Source organism: Pipistrellus hanaki (genome assembly GCF_964339955.1).
Source record: "Pipistrellus hanaki genome assembly, chromosome: 13".
In the NCBI taxonomy this organism is placed as follows: Eukaryota; Metazoa; Chordata; class Mammalia; order Chiroptera; family Vespertilionidae; genus Pipistrellus; species Pipistrellus hanaki.
The window spans coordinates 21,459,097-21,477,907 of NC_140515.1; the positions used below are offsets into that span (position 1 = coordinate 21,459,097).

The following is an 18,811-nucleotide window of genomic DNA, read 5'->3' on the forward strand; positions in this document are numbered from 1 at the left end:
GCTCAGGCTACTATAGGCTTGATAGTAACTGTGGGAACTGGCATTTATGAAACACCCACTGTGTGCCCAGGAGGCCAGGTACTTTACCTGCAGCGACTCGGGGAGTTAGCTCACGTTGGCTCACTGGTTACCAAAACCCCAATCTGGAATTAGCTTCATGTTTGCAAATACAGCCCTAAAAGCAGGACAGGGAGGCATTTGACATAAGAGACCCACCGTGGGGAGAGTTTAAGCCATTCAGAAACTAAGGTCATGAGAAGCAAAGTGCCTCAGTAGGGTAGCATGTGAAACTACGTATTCTTTGTTGAGCCGTGAAATGTGTTCTCTGGGGCTGCTTTCGACTTACCAGTAGGTGGGCACGGAGCAGGAGCAGGGCGTTCTTAACAAAAAGGCTGGGGCCAGGGAAGCCTTCTTGCTCTTGACCTCTCTGAAAGCCAGGGGAGTGGGAAGCCCAGTCTTGTGATTCGAGGGCCAAGCAGCTGCTCTGCCTGCTCCCCTTCTGGCAGCGGCCACCACGTCCTCAGAGCTCACCCTGTCCTTGAGGACCAGCAGAGCAAGGCCAGCAGCGGAGGTGCTGAGTGTGCACCGCTGGCCCCGCTGCCGTGAACGTGGAGACTGGAAATCACTAAAACAAATCTGGTGTGAGCACCTGTCATTAGCAGCGAATTAGCGTCACGTGGCTGCATGGCCAGGTGCCCACGCACAGGGTGCTGGGGTCACTCAGGGTCCATGCAGAACCCCTGAGAGGGGGGCCGTGAGAAAAGCCTCACTCGTTCTGCGGATTAAGCAGAGGGCCTATCAGCACCACGTGTTTTTCATCGGCAGGTGCTGATAATATTAAAAAAAAAAAAATAGTTGCAGATACTGATCACGTCAGCGACTCACTCAGGTAATAAAAGCAGCAACACTAAGATATGAACAATTACTTTCTGCATTCGCTCTGATGTCAGGGGCATGGTTATGTTTCATAGGCGAGGACGCGAGGCTCAGGAAGGTGAGGTCACTGCTCCAAGGTTATTACCGCACTGCTAAGCGGGGCGGCTGGGATTTCGCTGTAGGTCTCTTGTTCTTTAACGCTGTGCATGTAAACTGCTTCTCAAGCAAGGATCCTCACAGGATAACCTAAGAGTCTCATGTGAACAGGTCTCGGCCGAAGAGTCTAGAAAATGGGATGTACACTCACTCCATTTCCAAGGCCACTTTGTAAACCTACTGGTTGCCATTTGTTTACAATAGCAATTCTCAAACCTGTCTGCCCTTTAGAATCACCTGGAAATGCATTTAAAAAAAGAAAGGGGAAAAACAAGTATATACACGCTGATACCCAGGCATCACCCTTCCCCAAGATTTCATTGGTCAGGGTTAGGGACTTGGTATGAATTGTTTGTCTATTTATTTGTTCGTTTGTTTTTTAAACGTCCCAAAGACATTGAGAGCTGTAACTTTTAGAATGGGATGCACCCACTTGCTGCTAATTATTTCTCCTGGGTGTTTTTTTCCGCCTCTTACAGGCAGAAACTGGAACTCATACGAACCGGCAACTCCTCCCAGGGCTGGGTACCAGTCTGGACATAGGTAGCGGTGTGTTATGAGCTGCACTGTGTCCCTCAGAAAGTAGAAGTTGAATTTCTAACCCCCACTACCCAAGAATGAGGATGCTTTTGGAGACAAGGTCTTAAGAGATGTGATTACATTAAAAGGAGGCCCCTAAGGTAGAATCTACTCTGATTTGACTGGAGTCCTTATAAGAAGAAAACATTTGGATATAAAGACCATCTTGTCCCGGACAGAAGCCTCGGGGGAAACCAGACTTGTTGACACATTAATATTGGACTTCCAGGCTCTGGAACTGTGAGAAAATAAATAGGCCACCCAATATTTTTTTATGGCAGCCCTAGCAGACTAACACAGGTACATGCTTCACTCACCAACTAGATATCAATAGGTGCCAACTGCGGACCTCAGGGGTGAACAGAATTTCTAATCACCCTTGAGGGTAGCAGTGATTTGATAAACAAATGTGAGTCCCCCAGAGCCAAGACCAGAGTGTCCTCTGAAATAACGTTGCCCTGGAGAGCCCACGAAGCCTCCAGAATCCTGGGTCAAAGGATAGCATGCATGCGGGTCCTGGAAGTGCACCCAGCCAGCAGCTTGTTTGCTCATTCACCTGTCCCTTCCATGAAAATTAGCTTTGCTTGTTAAAGAGAAGGGGAAAGTGGAACCATGATTAATCCCACAAAGAAAGGATTAAATTTCTTTTGCTTCTTTGTTTTAGAAGTAGAAAGAAACAGCTGAAGTCTGCTTGGGGAATGAGTTCATGCAAAGCCCATTTGAGGCTATAAACTTGGGTGCTGGGGGAGCTTCCATAGGCTCTGCCAAGTTCATGAAGCCATTTCTACATTTCTCAGCAACTACACCACACTAATGCCTACGCTACACTGAGCACAGTGTGTTGCTCATACCTGAGGCTCAATACCTTAGTACCTAGGAGTGTTGGTGTTGCCATTAATATTATGAGTGAAACCCAATAGGCGTTATTGAGTGAATCTGCTTTCATTGTTTGGGATTGAGCATCATGGACAGAAGAGCTAGATGGTTGCTATGACCATTTGTGTTTAGGACTATGCTGGGCATGTGGGGTGTGAGGGAATCTAGAAGTTGTGAACACAGCCTCAATTCTGGAAGCTTTTCAGAGTGGACATCACAGGAAGCCAGATGCAATATGTAAAGGACTTGTGTGGTCTGGAACAAATTGGGGCAGGCTGACTGGCAGAGATGATCATGGTTTGTCAATATCCATTCACTTCTCTGTCAAGCTGAGCTCTGACTTTTCAATATGCACATGTTCCAGGTTCCTGTGTAGCTGGGTGAGGCCATGAGATCAAGCAGATGTATTGTATGGGAGTAAATATTTTAATAAATATACCTTTCATTAATAAACAAAATATATTGATATTTGTTAAAATCAATTTTAATAACAAATTTTACTTGGTCTTTTAGACCTCCCTAAATCCTCCTTCTGCCAACCTAGGGTGCAGATGTGATGGCTGGTTCTCAGTAGCTCTCTTGGACCATGAAGTAATCTTGAAATTAAAAGCCAACTTGGAGAAAAGTAGAGAAAAAAAGATGTAATCATACATCCATGATGACTACATGAAGCCCCCAAATTAGTATTTTCAGACTATCTTCACATAAAAGAGGAAAAGACTCCTATGTTCAAATCTCAGAGTCTCTGCACTCCAGAAGGATTGGTATTTTGTAATTTCCTATCATTTCTAGTAGAACCAGCCACTAATTGATCCATTGGACTCCACATTTTGTTGAGAAACTTTCTTTCACTAGCTCCTGAAGCCAAACAAGCCTGACTGTGAATAATATCTCTGCAGAAGATACTTAGTCTGCTCCAAAGATGGGAGGGATAAATAGTGATGAACCAACTATGTTCTAGAATCTGGAATCCAAGAGACACGAATTCAAACTCCATCTCTCTCCCTCACTACTGTATGTGAACTTGGACAATTTACTAAAATGCTTGGAGCCTCTACTTCCAGTTCCTCTTTTGCAAGTGGATATAATGGTAGAAGTTATTTCATGGAGTGATTATGGGATTAATTGAGGCAATGCTTGGAAATGCTGGAATACTGCTTTGCCTGTAGATAGTATTCAATGCATCAGACAGGTTGTCATTCTGAGGAAGATGAGGGCAGCCACTGTTTTGCAGTAATCGGGCATTCTCAAGCAGCAGCGTTAGGATGTTAAAGAGCGATGCATGGAAATCTCAGAGTCTCTGCACTCCAGAAGGCTTGGCCCAGAAACACAGTTGTCCAAGCCAATCTGTCTTCTTGTCCCTTCGACACCACCTTTGACAAAGCATACTTCTGTGGCCACGGTCAGGTCAACAGGAAGCCAAAAAGCCATTACATTCATTACATGAGTTGTTGAGTATTAGACATCAGCAGGGCAGTCGGCATTAAAGGAAAGCAGACATCCAAACATAACAGACTTCTCTTTTAACACTCTCTAGACTCCAAGGCCAGGGCATTTGCTGAATTGTAATGTAATTACCCAGGACAGGGAAAGCTCCCAAGTCACCATCTGTCACTGAGCCGGGGCAGCTCCATCATGTAGAGACAGGGTAGACCTGGTCCAAATTTTGAATTCTACCTGATGGGCCACCTTCCTAGAAAGGCAATGGAAATAGCAGAAGGAGCCACCCTAGGGAATTCTATACAAGCCAACTCCATTAATGAAAGTGTGGAGGGCAAGGTGAGGAGGACATTCCCCAGACCCACAGGGAACGTATGAATGTCTCATGAGGGTGAAAGCCTAGGCATGATACACCAAGGACATAAAACAAAATGGGAAAGACACAGCCGAGAGAGACAGGAACCATCAGTAGATCCCAAGGCAAAAACAAAGTATTAGCAAGCAGTTCCTTTCTCCGCAAGCCCAAGGCCAGGTGGGCCCAATTGGCCTTTCCTTCCTCAAGCTTAATTAGGTATACAAAGAACAAGGGAAGACCCCTTGGCGGAAACCACAAGAATGTTTGTTAAATGCATGCATTATGACATTTCAGTTCCCTGTTGCTACAGAGAACATTGAAATGTAGTGAGTTAAAGTTGCCCAAATTCAAGCAGCTCTGAAGTGGCCAGCATCTAGACTAATAACCGGGTATCTTCAACTTAGTATTTCTTGACCATGCCTGCACATGGGAATCACGTGGGTGCTTTTATAAAGCATCGACACCTGGGCTTCATCCCCTGAACTAAACATGAATTTCCTAGATGCAGCCCGGCATAGGTGTGTTTGAAAACCTTCTAGAAGAGCTTGGCAGAGGCCAGGGCCATACGCCCACCCTGAATGCTGTGCTGTGGAGGTAACTGTTGTGCAGTGACCACCTTTGTGGGGGAGGGAAGGGTCATTAGTGATAAAAATAAAGAGAAAAAAAGAAGTTCTCAGATTTTGGGAACTCTTATCCAGAAGCTAATCTTACCTCCTGTTTGCAAAGCTTTCTAATTTGCATGGCATTTTTAGGTCTTGTTTTGGTTGACAAAACCACCCTCCCCCAGTCCATATGTTGGTGACAAAAAAACCAGAGGCTCAAAGAGACTGAAGAATCTGTTCGAGTCCTCATGGTGGTGATTCTGGTGCTCGATCTGAGTCTTATTTCAAGTCCAGGTATCACCAAGGCCCTGTCAGAAGCCTTGGATTCTCTCCTGCGACTGGCTATGTCCATTTCTCCACTTTCCCTACACATCTCACATGGAATTTGCATCACTCCGGGCAAGGAAATGAGGAGGAGTAAATGAATTACAATAAAAGTATTTTGAAGCACGATAACTAGATTTTCTCTCAGTAGTTGTCAGAAGGGAGATGCCACTGCCGATGACATGAAGGGAACCACAGAGTGTGCATTCTGAGAAACATAAATGTAAGGCACTCGCTAGACATGAACCTGTGTGAAAACGCAAAACAGCTAAAATGAAAATCCCTCAATGAGTCACCACTCAGGGAGTTCACTTACTTTCCATGATAAGGAGAAAGGAGTATTTGAAGCTCTCTGTTTGAAACACAAAAAGCTGACCAGGCATATGGTATCTTATGAGAAAATGCGTGAACCCTGGGAATATGGCTTGGGTCAGTGTTTTGTCAGCTTCAGCTAGAAGAAATCTGGGGGATCACATCACTCAGCGGGCCCCCCATCCTGAGAGCTCTTCTTGCCCAGATAAGACACTGCTGAAACAGCATCCTCCTAGGCCATCCTCCACTTCCCAGAGGAGCTCAAGGAAGCTACAGGCGCTAATTTTATGTAGAACCAGGACAAGAATGGAAGTTAGAAATTTCTCTCTGTGCTCAGACCACAGAATGTTTGAATCTAGCTCAGGTACACAGAGACTTAGGACAAGTTCTTAACCTGTCCAAACCTCGTTATTCCCATCTATAAAATGGGTATATTTATACCCAGGGCTGGCTAAATGGGCACACTGGCCTGTGTCACTGCATAGAACTCTCACTGAGAAGGGCCCTGTGCTTGGTTCAATGCTCTGCTGTCACTGTCTTGAAATTCTTGACACTTTGGGAACAAAGGGCCCACCTGGTCATTTTGCATTGTGTCCCTTTGATTGTGCAGCCGGTCCTATCTAGACCGATCTCACAGGGTTATTGGAAAGGACTGTAAGTGGTAAGATCTCTCAGGTGCCATCCAAGCCTGTGGAAGGTGCTCAGGGAAGGTCGCTGTGGTGGTGCTGAAGCACCGGTATATTATTTGGCCCCTGGATGCTATGTCATATGCCAGCTGGGGGCGGCCAGAGTCATGTCAGAGACTCAGCTAAATGACCAACAGTGACCATCGTGTCTGCTAGACTGTTTACACATACTTCCTCAAGTTGATCATTTGCTCACGCAAGTCGGTGGCTTCTCTTTCTTCTACGGGGGCCTGCAGACACGGAAGTGGGTGCCCTTTCCCGCCAATGGCACTGCTATAATAGATATAATGGCCACCAGGTCACCAGGCAAGTGGCCAAACATTCCAGGAAAGAGTGCACTGCCACACGGGCAAGCATCAGGGAGAGTCAGCACATAGGGGCCAGAGGAGGTCACAGATGGGACGTTGGTAAAGGGAAAGGTTGCTCTTCTCTTTGAGTGCCCTTTCTGAAAAAGACGGTTTGTAGGGTTCTTATATATGGAACTCATTTGTTTAGGACTGGGCATGAGCAAATCAAAGGAAAAACTTAGTGCCATCTGGGCACTGGTCACGATGCTAAGATCAAAGGTCACCTCAGAGACCTATTCCTGAGCTTTATCTGGGCCCAGCCACATCGCCAGAGCAACTCTGCCTCCATGTGCACTAGTCTGGGGTGGGGGTGGGTCTCAGATTAACATGTGCACGACCTCTGTACCAGACCACTGATGGTTATTTGCAGCTACATCTTGTAAGTTAGTTCATAGGTGTTGCTTCTGAAACACAGGTCTCCTAATGCAGGGGCTGTCCACCTGTGCTGTGTGTAAGCACTGTGTGCTGCAAAGGGCCAGGGCGGGGATGTCTGATTTCAAGGACTGCAGGGCACCGACATGGGAGACGCCATCCCAGGGGTGGTGGGAAGCCTGCTGTGAGACGTGTGGATGCAGAGGAAGCATCACCTGAGGCCAAGGCTGAGCCAAGATCCATAGCGATCAAGGTCACAGCAGCAGCCAGCAATTACAGAGCCCTGATGTATGCCAGGCACCGTGTCAGAACCTAATGTTTATCATTACCTTATTAACTCGGACAGCAACCCATGGAAGTAATTAGCATTATCATCTCCATGTTCCCCATAAGGAAACCAAAGCTTGGAGGGGTTATGTGTTCTAAGTCATGCAGCTAGTCAAAGCCTGGATTCAAACCCAACCCATTGATTCCTAATCCCAAACTCTCCTGGTCCCCGGGAGGGGCCCCTTCCAATAGGCTTAGGAGTCTGTCAGCTCACTCCCAGATGATAGCAGTTGCTGTTAACATTGAAAAAAAAACGTCCCCAGCCCTTCCCTTTTTACAAATACATTAGGTACTCTCTCATAGTGAGAGAATGTTCTAGATTCATGTCAACCACACTTCACCCACATTAAGGAGAAGACTAGGAATTCAGAATTCCACTCTACAACCGTTCTTTCTCTGACCAAACCGTGTGAAAGACATATCCAAGAGGAAAAAGAAAAACACAGATTTTGTTAAAGAAGTTGAAAAACTCTGCTTTCAGATGAGAAACGGGTGTGTGATTACTCTTCCTCTTTGGTCTCCCCCGACTCCCAAGCTGAAAACATGCTAACACGATACAAATGTACACAGCCACATAAAGACAGCAACACCAGCGGTGCCCTGGGCGGCAGACACTCCAGGAGTGCCCTGGACGCTTTAAGACATCCAGAGAAACTCCATAGCAACCCCAGCCCGGCTCCCAGCAGTTTTCATGCATGTGCACCATGACTCCTGACACCCCAGGTAAAGCCTATTCTTGAGTTCCAGAGAAGCATGAGCAGAGTGAGTCAGAGATTGCAGAGATTGGGGGCCTGGGAGAAAGTGTGTCAGAGATTGTAGAAGGGCTGGACTTGGGCCAATTTCTGTATCATTTCTTTTCCCCCTCCTTCTGGCACAAACAAGCTATGGAATCTCAACAACTGGGCCATCACTTTTGAATTCCCTGCTTTCAGCAGAGTGCTCAGATGGTCCTATTGACTGGTTTCAAAGTCTGACTTCCTGAGCTAACACTTCCTGGCCATTCAGCGCAGGAGAGTGACCCACGGGGAGACTGCCCTCCCCGCCAGCAGCCACTGGTGCGTTGAGGCCCATCCTTGTATTTCCTGCAATTATATATTCAACAGCACCAAATATGCTCATGAAGGCATCCCTCCAGAGGCCTGGAAGGCCAAGGGAAGGGATACAGTTTGACTCCTGGGGGACATTCCTGGCACCCTGATCTCTTGGAGGTGATGGCTTTTCCCACAGGCTTTGGTGCCCCAAGAGCAGGGCTGGCTATCCTAGGACGGACTGTGAAGAAGCTTCACTCAGGGTCCCTGAGAGCTCTCCGGACCCAGTTGCGTAGTATATGCCGCCAGCAGAATGTGACACCATCTGGGTTTGCTTGTAGCAGCAGATTTAAACTTACCTCCAGTTGGGAGCAAGTGTTGAGACCTTTCACTTGATTTCATACAATTATATCATCAAGTCTCTAAATATCACTTTCTATCCCTGAGGTCCAGCTCTCCCTGGCTTGTCAATTGGAGACAAAATGCACCCCTTTTTGACCAGGTGAAAATGTTTCCTACTTTTTTTTTTTTTTTTTTGCAATCGCTTGTTTGAGACTGATATACTTGTGTCCCAGTGCAGGCTCCAACTTCAATATTGGCCTCCAATAAACTCTGGGCTGGGTGAACAGGAAACTCATTGTGAGCTGAGTTTCTGAGACTCTTAACACACTCGCGAAGAGGCATCGGGTTTCAGTGAGATCTTCTGGAGCATGAACACAAGTGCAGAGCAGCCACGGGGTCAGTCCAAGCTTGCTTTATTTGACCTTGGTTTGTTTTATTTTATTTAGGCAAACTTTCTCCGGGGGGCGTAGGGAGCCATAAAATCTTACCTTTTAAAGGAGCCCATTGTTAACAATTTGTGCATCACAGCTCCCTCGATCTCACCAAAAAAGTCCCCAGTCTGCGAGGAAGAAAAGAAGACCCGTGAGGAAGCGTAGAGAAATAAGGGGCCCACACACCAGAGAAGGAAGAAAAATGGACACAGTCTGCATCCTGGAGGTGATAGGAGCAAAAGGCAGGTTTTCAGGGTTTTACATAAAAGTGGGAAAGGTCTTCATAGTCACTAGTTGGTGTGAGCAAACTAGTAAGCAGATGTGAATGGTCTGCAGTGCGAGGCAGGGGCGGGGTGGGGGGTGTTGCATTGCATAGCATATGCTGAGTGCTGGGATTACACACAATACACACATACACACCAACTACCCTGGATAGAGGAAGCATTAATCTGCAGGCAATCCCTTGTGATTAAAACACTACTTCATACAGATAGAAACAGGCTGTGAAAAGGCTTCCTAAACATTAATAAAAGAATTGTTTATAATTCCTGGATGACCTGTTTAGGGAAATATAGCAGTTCTCTTCATCGGCCCTCTACCATTTCCAATAGCTGAGAACATACCCTTTCTCAAAATCACTTTCTGAGTAACTCTCTTTCTGTCCATGGCAGGCAGTGCATATGTGGATAAAATAGGAGTTAGCCCTTGAGGAGACAGCTTGGCAGTCAGATTCCCGTGGCCTACCCTTCCCCTACCTGGGGCTGTCTTCAGGGCCTCTGAGGCCCAGCAATCCTTCCCACCCCAAGTTGACGCTTTCAAAAATCTAGTTGTTGATCGAGATTCCCTAACTCTAAATGAAGGGTCAATGTTCTCCCGCAGCCCTCATCCCTCCAGGGGAGGGGCATGCAGTATGGCAGACCAGCCTTTCCCAGCACCAGCCATTGTCCACCAGGAGAGAACCCTTCTTTTTACTGTGGCCGCTCCGAGGATTTATATAATAGCTTCTGTGTGGTTGTGTGGAGAGCATTACTCTAGGACAGTGGTCGGCAAACTCCTTAGTCAAACAGAGCCAAATATCAACAGTACAATGATGGAAATTTCTTTTGAGAGCCGACAACCGACTTCTGCGCATGGGCCACAAAGTTTCAATTGCACTGTACATGTGCACCCACACATGGTATTTTGTGGAAGAGCCACACTCAAGGGGCCAAAGAGCTGCATGTGGCTCGAGAGCCGCAGTTTGCCAACCACTGCTCTAGGAGCCTGAATTAATATGGTCCATAGGCTTTGTGTTAACTTAATCCCGATTCCATTCGCAACTGAGTGACCTCAACATACTCCTCAGAGTTTTCAGTCAAAAAAGCCTACGTGCACTTTGCCAAAGAGTCAGGAGAGGAGGAGACAAAAATAGGAAACATTTCTCTGCCTGAATATTGAGCACTGCCTTTTCACTAAGGGACACTTGGTGAACTGGCATGTGAGGACGCTAGCAGCGAGAGGACATTGGTGTAACATGTGTGTACGTGGGCCAGTGCCAATGGAACTGGTTCCTAGTTGAAGAAGAATTATCCTGCCGGAACCGGTTTGGCTCAGTGGATAGAGTGTCGGCCTGTGGACTGAAAGGTCCCAGGTTCGATTCCGGTCAAGGGCATGTACCTTGGCTGCGGGCACATCCCCAGTGGGGAGTGTGCAAGAGGCAGCTGATCGGTGATTCTCTCTCATCAATATTTCCAACTGTCTATCCCTCTCTCTTCCTCTCTGTAAAAAAATGAATAAAAATATATTTTTTAAAAAAGAAGAAGAATTATCCTAATTGGGGTGCAGGAAAGCAGACAACATCCAACAAGCTCAGGCAGAGGCAGGCTCCAGGGACAGGGCTGCAGGCCTCCTCCCCGGAGAGGTCCTGCCGGGAGCAGAGCCCCTGGGTAAAGCCATGGCTCTGCTAGTCTCTATTTCATGGTTCACGTTGTTGGCTGGTCCAGGACTCACACTGGAAGACACCCCACCCCCTCCATCCCCCAGGATCAGGCTCCTGACTTGGCCCTTCATGATTCTGGCAGAAGGACAGAGCTCCTCCTCACTGGTTATTAATTTGGGTCCTTGTTCTATCAATGACTCTTGAAAAAAAATAATTGTGCTAACATTGGTTCATAACATGTAAGTTTCAGGTATACACCTGTTGGGGAGCATGAGAGACTTAGTTGGAAAGTTGTAAGGAGGACATTCTGAGAAAAGGGAAGTGTGTAGAAGGCTATCTGCCCTATTTATTGGAATTCCAACTTAGGGGAGACTTAGGGGAGTGTCGAAGGTGGCACTCCTAATTATTCCTTGACCTTTCCAAACAAGTCTGTGTATGTGCAGACCCCCAGGTGTTTACTGGAATCCTTCATCTTCACCTTTGGTGCCCTTGCTTAAAGGACACTGCAAACACATGTGCCTCCCAAGATTACTTCCCCTACTGATTGTATCTTAAAGATATTGTAGCTGTTACAATAAAAAGCTAATGAGGCAGGCAATAAATACTGCTTGGCCCCTTGAGCCAGGCAACCCCTTAGCCCTCTCTTTCACAGTGAAATAGTGACGGAGTAATCTGTTCATCCATTATTCAGGGGCTGCTAGTCAGCCCTAGCATACACCATTATAATATAGTATCTATAACTAGAGACCCGGTGCACAAAATTCGTGCACGGGGTGTGTGTTCCTCAGCCCAGCCTACACCCTCTCCAATCTGGGACCCCTCGAGGAATGTCTGACTGACAGTTTAGGCCCAATACCAATAGGACATCCATCTTACAGTCCAGGACTCCTGGCTTCCAACTGCTCACCTGCCTGCCATCCTGATTGCCCCTAACCACTTCTGCCTGCCAGCCTGATTGCACCTAACTGTCCTCCCCTGCAGGCCTGGTCACCCATAACTGCCCTCTCCTGCAGGCCTGGTCCCCCCAAGTGCCCTCCCCTGCAGGCCTGGTCCCCCCCAACAGCTGTCCTCTGCAGGCGTGAGTCCCCCACAATTGCCTTTCCCTACAGGCCTGGTTATCCCCAACTTCCCTTCTCTGCTGGCCTGGTCACCCCTAACTGCTCTCCCCTGCAGGCTTGGTCCCTCCCAACTGCCTTCCTCTGCTGGCCTGATCGCCCACAACTGTCCTCCCTTGCAGGCCTGGTCCCTCCTAACTGCCCTCCCCTGCTGGCCATCTTATGGCGGCCATCTTGTGTCCACATTGGGGCAGTCATCTTTGATCACATGAGGGAAGCCATCTTGTGTGGTTGAGTGATGGTCATTTTGCATATTACTCTTTCATTAGATAGGATAGAGGCTTGGTGCACTAGTGGGGGCCAGCTAGTTTGCCCTGAAGTGTGGCCTGGATCAGGATAGGGATTCCCTTGGGGTGTGGGGCAGCCTGGGTGAGGGGCCTATGGTGGTTTGCAGGCTGGCCATGCCCCCGGGCGACCCAAGTGGAGGCCCTGGTATCTGTGATTTATTTATCTTCTATAATTGAAACTCTGTAGCTTTCAGTGGAGGCCTGGGCCTGCCAGGGTGTGCAGAAAGCTTTGCTTCTTCCATTGCCTGGGAAACTGGAGCCTCCTGCTGGCTGCATGGCTGTAGCCATCTTGATTGGGTTATTTTGCATACTTATTCCTGATTGGCTGGTGGGCATGGCTTGTGGGTAGCAGAACGATGGTTAATTTGTATATTATTCTTTTATTAGATAGGATACTATAGCATGCTCACCACCAAAAGTCTAGTTTCTGTGCATCACTATACCTTGAATATCTTACTGTTTCTCCTCCCAGCATAATGGGTGTATTACTTCCAGCTCCCTCTGAGACTGGCCTTATTTTGTGGGCTTATTCTTCTCCTCTTATCTAATAGCCATTAACTAGCCAATGTCCAATGATGTTCAGCCTCTGAGGAGATGGGGTGTGGGCAGTTTGAGTGTCAACAGTATGAGTTTTCACCCATCAAAGGTGCATTTAAAAATCCTACAGCAATCTCATGGATGGAAAAAGAAGAAAGCACAATTCTACACGCTATCTATGGCCTGTATTTATATATTAACTAGCATTAAGCTCTGACCTTACAAAGCCACACTTAAGGACAATTAATTAATTTATTAAGCAATAATGGGTCTACTGTATTGTTGGCTACTAAAGAATTTCAAATTATTTAAATGGGACTTCATTATAAAATGTCAGCATCCTCAATATTAGAGTTAGAAGAAGCCAGATGTAGTCAACCATCCTCCTTTCACAGAGCCCACCAGGAGGTGCAGGCAAGTTCGGTGATGTGCACAAGTTCTCAAACCTAGTTAAGGAAGAGAGGTCTCACCAGGACCTTTACCTGTACATTGCACAGCACTGCTACCCCTGTCTGTATTGTATCTTCTTATAATATGCCAATTTGGCTTCTAATTGCAAAAAAATAAATTAAATTAAATTAAAAAATAATGCACAAAGTTTTAATGCCATGAATTTTAACTCTTATTTTGATTTCTGAATACACTGGAGACTTCTGTGCTCAGCCCCATAGCTTGTTTGTTTCTTTGTTTTTCTATCTCTTTCCCTCCAGCCCCTGCACTGCATATGGTTCCCTCAAAGGAAGAACATTCTTTGTCTACCCGTATTTTCCGGCGTATAAGACGGCCCCCTAATTTTACTGTTAAAACATAGGTTTAGGCCTATATTCGCTGGATAAGACTACCTCCCACTTCAAAGAAAAGACTTACTTTGCTGTCAAGATCTGCAGGTAATTTTTGTGCAATTTTGGTCTTTTGCCCCCGATTTTCGGTTGACTTTTTTTCGTTTCAAAAGTTGTCTTATACGCCTGAAAATACGGTATCTCTGGATCCTTGTCCCTCAGTGTTGAGAGTGCAAGTTAATCCTTGAACTCAGATTACTGATTTTTAAAAAGCAAAAACCAGAAAAGAAAGCTATAAAGAATAATTATGTTGGAATATATATGTATATATCGGTGTCTGTGTGTATATATAAATTATATATATATATATGAAGATAAAATATCAAAAGGAGGAAACCTCCTTAAAATTGCCCAAACTTTTTAAGGCACCTCTACCCTTGAGGCATGGAGTTCTATAAATTGAACATTTTATGAGTGAGTGAGCAGACCTTGGGCTCTGCACCGCCCCCACCCACCCCAGACCCCCCACTGGGAGGTAAAAACTCTTTGGGGCCTGCTGAGAAGTGGGCTGTGACATTCTTAGAGGGATGGAAATAAGGGTTTATAATCTCCTGCTATTACCTCTTAAATATAGATCATTGTCTCAAAGTTTTAACACCATAATTTGCATTCCCTGACTCAAGCACATCCGAGCTCCTTACCCTCAGCTGATAGGAATTTCTCACCTGTGTGTAGTCTTCAGACACCAGAATAAATCCATTATTGTCTATGAGGTAACAGTTCACGGTCTAGAAAACAAAAATACCACAGTTTCAACTCTGTGTCCTTGGATTGCGTTCGCACAAAAGGACGCACTTGCAATGGGAGAGAAACCCATTTTGGGTTGTGGTGGGCGAGTGGGAAAGGCCTGCTGACTCTAGGAGTTAAGGCCATGGTTTATATAACCCCGGTGTTTACTTTGCAAAACCCAAAAACAAAAATTAAACACCAAGCAAGCCTGGACATCCCAGATTAGGAGAAAAAGAAGACGCATTAAACAATAATGAATTACAGCTTGTCTTCCTTTTTTTCTTTATGTGGATAATACTTCCCAAGAACAAAGTGTGCAGAGGCCCCGAGCCTGTACTCATAGTGGTTGAAGTGCAGGCTGGTTTGAAAGCAAAACACCAGCACAATGTCATTACTCTAATGATGTATTAATGAAAACACCGTGTCAGCTCAGAAGACCATCAGGGGACCAGGCAATATTTTTTAATTTGTTCATAGACTTGGGCAGGGGTGGGGGAAGGGGCAGACTTCTTTTAAAGGGGCCCCTCAGGCCTCCTAAAGGTTTTCAAACTGTGTTTTTAATTGGGAGCTGGATTGGGGGCAGGGCTGTTAGCTTTTGGTAGCTTAGACTTATAAATTGTGGAAAGCAAGGTAAGCCCAAACCTCTGCTTCCCCCATACCACTTTAATCTCAAGTGAATGATTTGCTACAGGCTAAGTTTTAATTACAGTGCTGTGGAGTTTAAACTTAAGGTTTAATTCCATCCTTGATGTAACTCAGTTTCTATTTATTGCAGCTTCACATACCAACTGCAGCATTTAATTTGTAACATATCTTTACCCTGAGCTGAGTTCCCCTCGCTGCAGGCCACCGCAGGGCTGGTGTTTTCAGGGACGTTTACCTATCCATGGAGTTGGTTTCCATCAGGAACACAAAGGTGCAGCACCGAGCTGCTCAGAGAGACTCATCCCTGATGATGTGGGGAATTAGCAGAAAATGAGAAGCTTGTGAGCACCTTCTATGAAAGAGTGGGTGGCTCTGGTGAGCAGTGGGGTTTCTCTCTGTTACTCAGAGGGGCCAGATGAATGGCTTGGGCAACCTGGTCACACTCCTGCTATTTGAAGAAGCTCTTAGCTGCATGGATATTACTCTGGCCCTGTTGGGAAGCTTGACCAACTTTGTCCTTTTATTTTTTTGGAGACAACATTATGGAAGCCACCTCATAGAGCTGTGCTGTCCAATATGAGCTACATGCAGATTTAATCTAATGGTAAGCTAACGAATTAAAATGAAAAATCCAGTTCCTCGGTTGAACTACTCACATTTCAAATGTTTCATACCAGCTATAGCTAATGAGTCTACTTTTGGACATTTCTATCACTGTAAAAAGTTTTTTAGGCAGCAAAGTTTTTTTCAATAAATAAATGCATTTTCTTTTTTTAAATATTTTTATTCATTTCAGAGAGGAGGGGAGAGGAGAGAGAGATAGAAACATCAGTGATGAGATAGAATCATCGATTGGCTGCCTTCTACACATGCCATCCTGGGGATTGAGCTTGCAATCAGGGCATGTGCCCTGACTGGGGACTAAACCGCGACCTCCTGGTTCAGAGATCGACACTCAACCACTGAACTGAACCACACTGGGTGTGTGTGTTCATCAATCGTTTATGTTATTGGGAAGGCTTCTGATCAACGGTAGGTTAGGGATCGAACCCGAAACCCAGGCATATGCCCTGACCTAGAATCAAACTTGTGACTTCTTGGTTCATGGGTTGTTGCTCAACCACTGAACCACACCGGCCAGGCAACACACACTTTTTGAGTTAATATCTGAAAACAAACGGATATTAACTGTTTGATTTCTGATTTGGACTTTGTCCAAACAGAGCTGAGGGGGGTTTTCTGTACATCCCTACCACTTGCGAAGGAACAATCTAGGAAAGAAAAAGAGCCCATTATAGGCTAGAGTTTAAAAATATACTTGATGATCCACCCAATTTGGTCCAATTGGTATACATCCTACTAGTTGGTGATGGGAAGAGGAACAGGAGGAGTGCTGGCTCCAGAGGACAATGTGCCTAAGCTTCCCCGGGCTCCCAAGACCTCGCGTTTGGCTCCAGCGTAGCAGGCAGGCTCTCCTTGGTAAGGGCTGGGGCATCACATTAGCTCTACATTGACTACCAATTGGCACTCACTTCTTGGACCATACTTCCATTCAACATTATTTTTAAATTCATATCCACCCTCCTTAAATTAGGTTTCCATGACAGGAAGCAATGGCAGAGAAGAAACCATACTGTTTATGAGTAAGTTTGTATTTCAAGGTTACACCGATTATTAATAGACTTGGCCACACTATTAAACAAGAAACAGATACTGCCAATGTTTCCATTTACAAATCACTCAGAAAATCACAGGTCAAAAGTAAGGATGCTGTGTCACTGATGCAGACCTGGGTCGCTGACTCTGACAGGTGCTATTACATTTCGTAAGCAACACTTTCATGTTAGGTAAATTGAGTCACCACCATGACTTCCTGAACAGACCTCCCTGCCAACAACCATTTGGATATAATTGTCATTGGGAAGTGCGGTGGAGTGAAATAAGCTCACTGGAACCAGGGGAGCAGGATGCTGGGTTTTGGAATAGTTGGTACAAAATCAGCCAGATTCCAGTCTGACCAATTGCTTCCTCTATGTCTCTTTACAATAAATAATAGTCAGTAGACTTTTCCATATCCCTCCCCAACAAAAGGAAATAGAGGAGACATTTTCTTAGCTTTCCCTCACTAGGCTACTTTCCCCCTAAAATTAAGCCAAGTATCTTGGAAGGTGTCTGCCCATCTCCCTGTCCAAGCTGAAATCGGAGAAATTTAGCTCTAAATGACAGATATTGTGAGCACCTACTCCAGAGGTGAGGTTGTTTGGAAAATACAAAGATAAAGACAGAGAGGGAGAGAGGCAAAGAGAAGTTTTTTGTTCTTTTTTTTTTTTTTTTTTTAGGACATCTTTCTTCAATTATTTGGTGACTCAGTATTGCTCAGAGGAATCCGATTCCAGGGCACAAAGGCAGATGAGTCAGAACCTGAGGATAAAGCCCGGAACAAGGCCATGTTCACTGGGTAAAATCACAGAGAGTGAGGAAAGCTGGTGAGGAAGGGGCCTGGGCTGAGAAGCAGCACTGAGCTTGTGTGGGATTAGCCCCCGGAGGCTCAAGTACTAGCTTGAGAATCAGAGACTCTGACATTTGGTATCAGTGTAACCTTGAGCAAAATCTGTTAATACTAAGTATTAGTTTTCTTATCTGAAAGATGGAGATAGCAACACCTATTTCCTGGGGTTGCTGAGAAGATTAAGTGGGATGGGAGTGCCCAGTGCTGAGCACCTGTGAAGAGCAGAGTGCATAGGAAGCCCTCAAAGAACTTGTGCCCACATGCATTCAGCAAATGATCACCTCTACTGTGTGCCATCAAGTGTCTTAATGCTATACACTTAGAAAGGGAATTTGCTCCATAGTTCATAGCAAGATGCCTTGGAGGCTGGTTGGTTGAGCTTGGTTGCTTTTTTTCTGTCTTTTGTTGGGGGTGGGTGGTGAGGGGGTTGACTTCTGTTTGCTTTGATTGGTGCAGGCTGAGTAATGATTGCTTGCCAGCATTATACTGGCTGTTGTTTTAATTTGTGAAGAGAGAGAGGTAGGGGAGAAGGAGAAGGGAAGAGAGGGAAGGGGAGAAAAAAAGGAAAGGGGAAGGGAGAAGGTTGGGCTCTTACATCTGAGGATGGGGCCTGAATCTTTGCATTTCAGCCACCTAAGGTGACATTTCTTACTACCTTTTGTCCAGGTCTCACAACCTGACCCCTAATAAATTGAGTGTGGAACAGACTGACAACTTTCTTCCTATCACTTGAGGTATCTTTTCCTCATAGGTCAACTATATATCAAAATACTTTCTTTTAAAAATAATTAAAAATGTTTTTCAATTACAGTTGACATACAATATTATTTCTGTTCCATGTGTACAGTATAGTGCTTAGACATTTATATAATTTATGAATTATATAAATTCATAAATAAGTCTAGTACCGTTAAGTCTAGTACCCATCTGACACCATGCATACCATGCATAGTTATCACAACATTATTGACTATATTCCCTATGCTGTACTTTACATCCCTGTGACTATGCTGTAACTACCAATTTGTACTTCTTCATCTCTTCACTTCTTTCACCCAATTCTTTCACCCCTCTCATCTGGCAACCATGAATCAGTTCTCTGTACCCATGAGTTTGTTTCTTTTTTGTTTGTTCACTTATCAAAATACTGTCTTTTAAAAAATTGATTGCAAAGGGGTC

The 18,811-nt window shown here is 45.5% G+C and overlaps 1 protein-coding gene across 4 annotated transcripts in view; it reads right to left on the reverse strand.

The window, feature by feature from the left end:
- CACNA2D3 (calcium voltage-gated channel auxiliary subunit alpha2delta 3) overlaps positions 1–18,811 on the reverse strand; it is a 781,459-nt gene that overhangs the window by 73,587 nt on the left and 689,061 nt on the right. For all 4 annotated transcript variants that reach the window (XR_014796705.1, XR_014796706.1, XR_014796707.1 and 1 more), the window contains 2 exons: positions 14,415–14,477; positions 9,111–9,181 (listed from right to left, as the gene is read on the reverse strand). Coding sequence is in view for 1 of the 4 variants with exons in the window: in XM_084903113.1 (XP_084759239.1) it covers positions 9,111–9,181; positions 14,415–14,477 (134 nt within the window). In the remaining 3 variants the exon portion in view is untranslated. The remainder of the gene's footprint in view (positions 1–9,110; positions 9,182–14,414; positions 14,478–18,811) is intronic.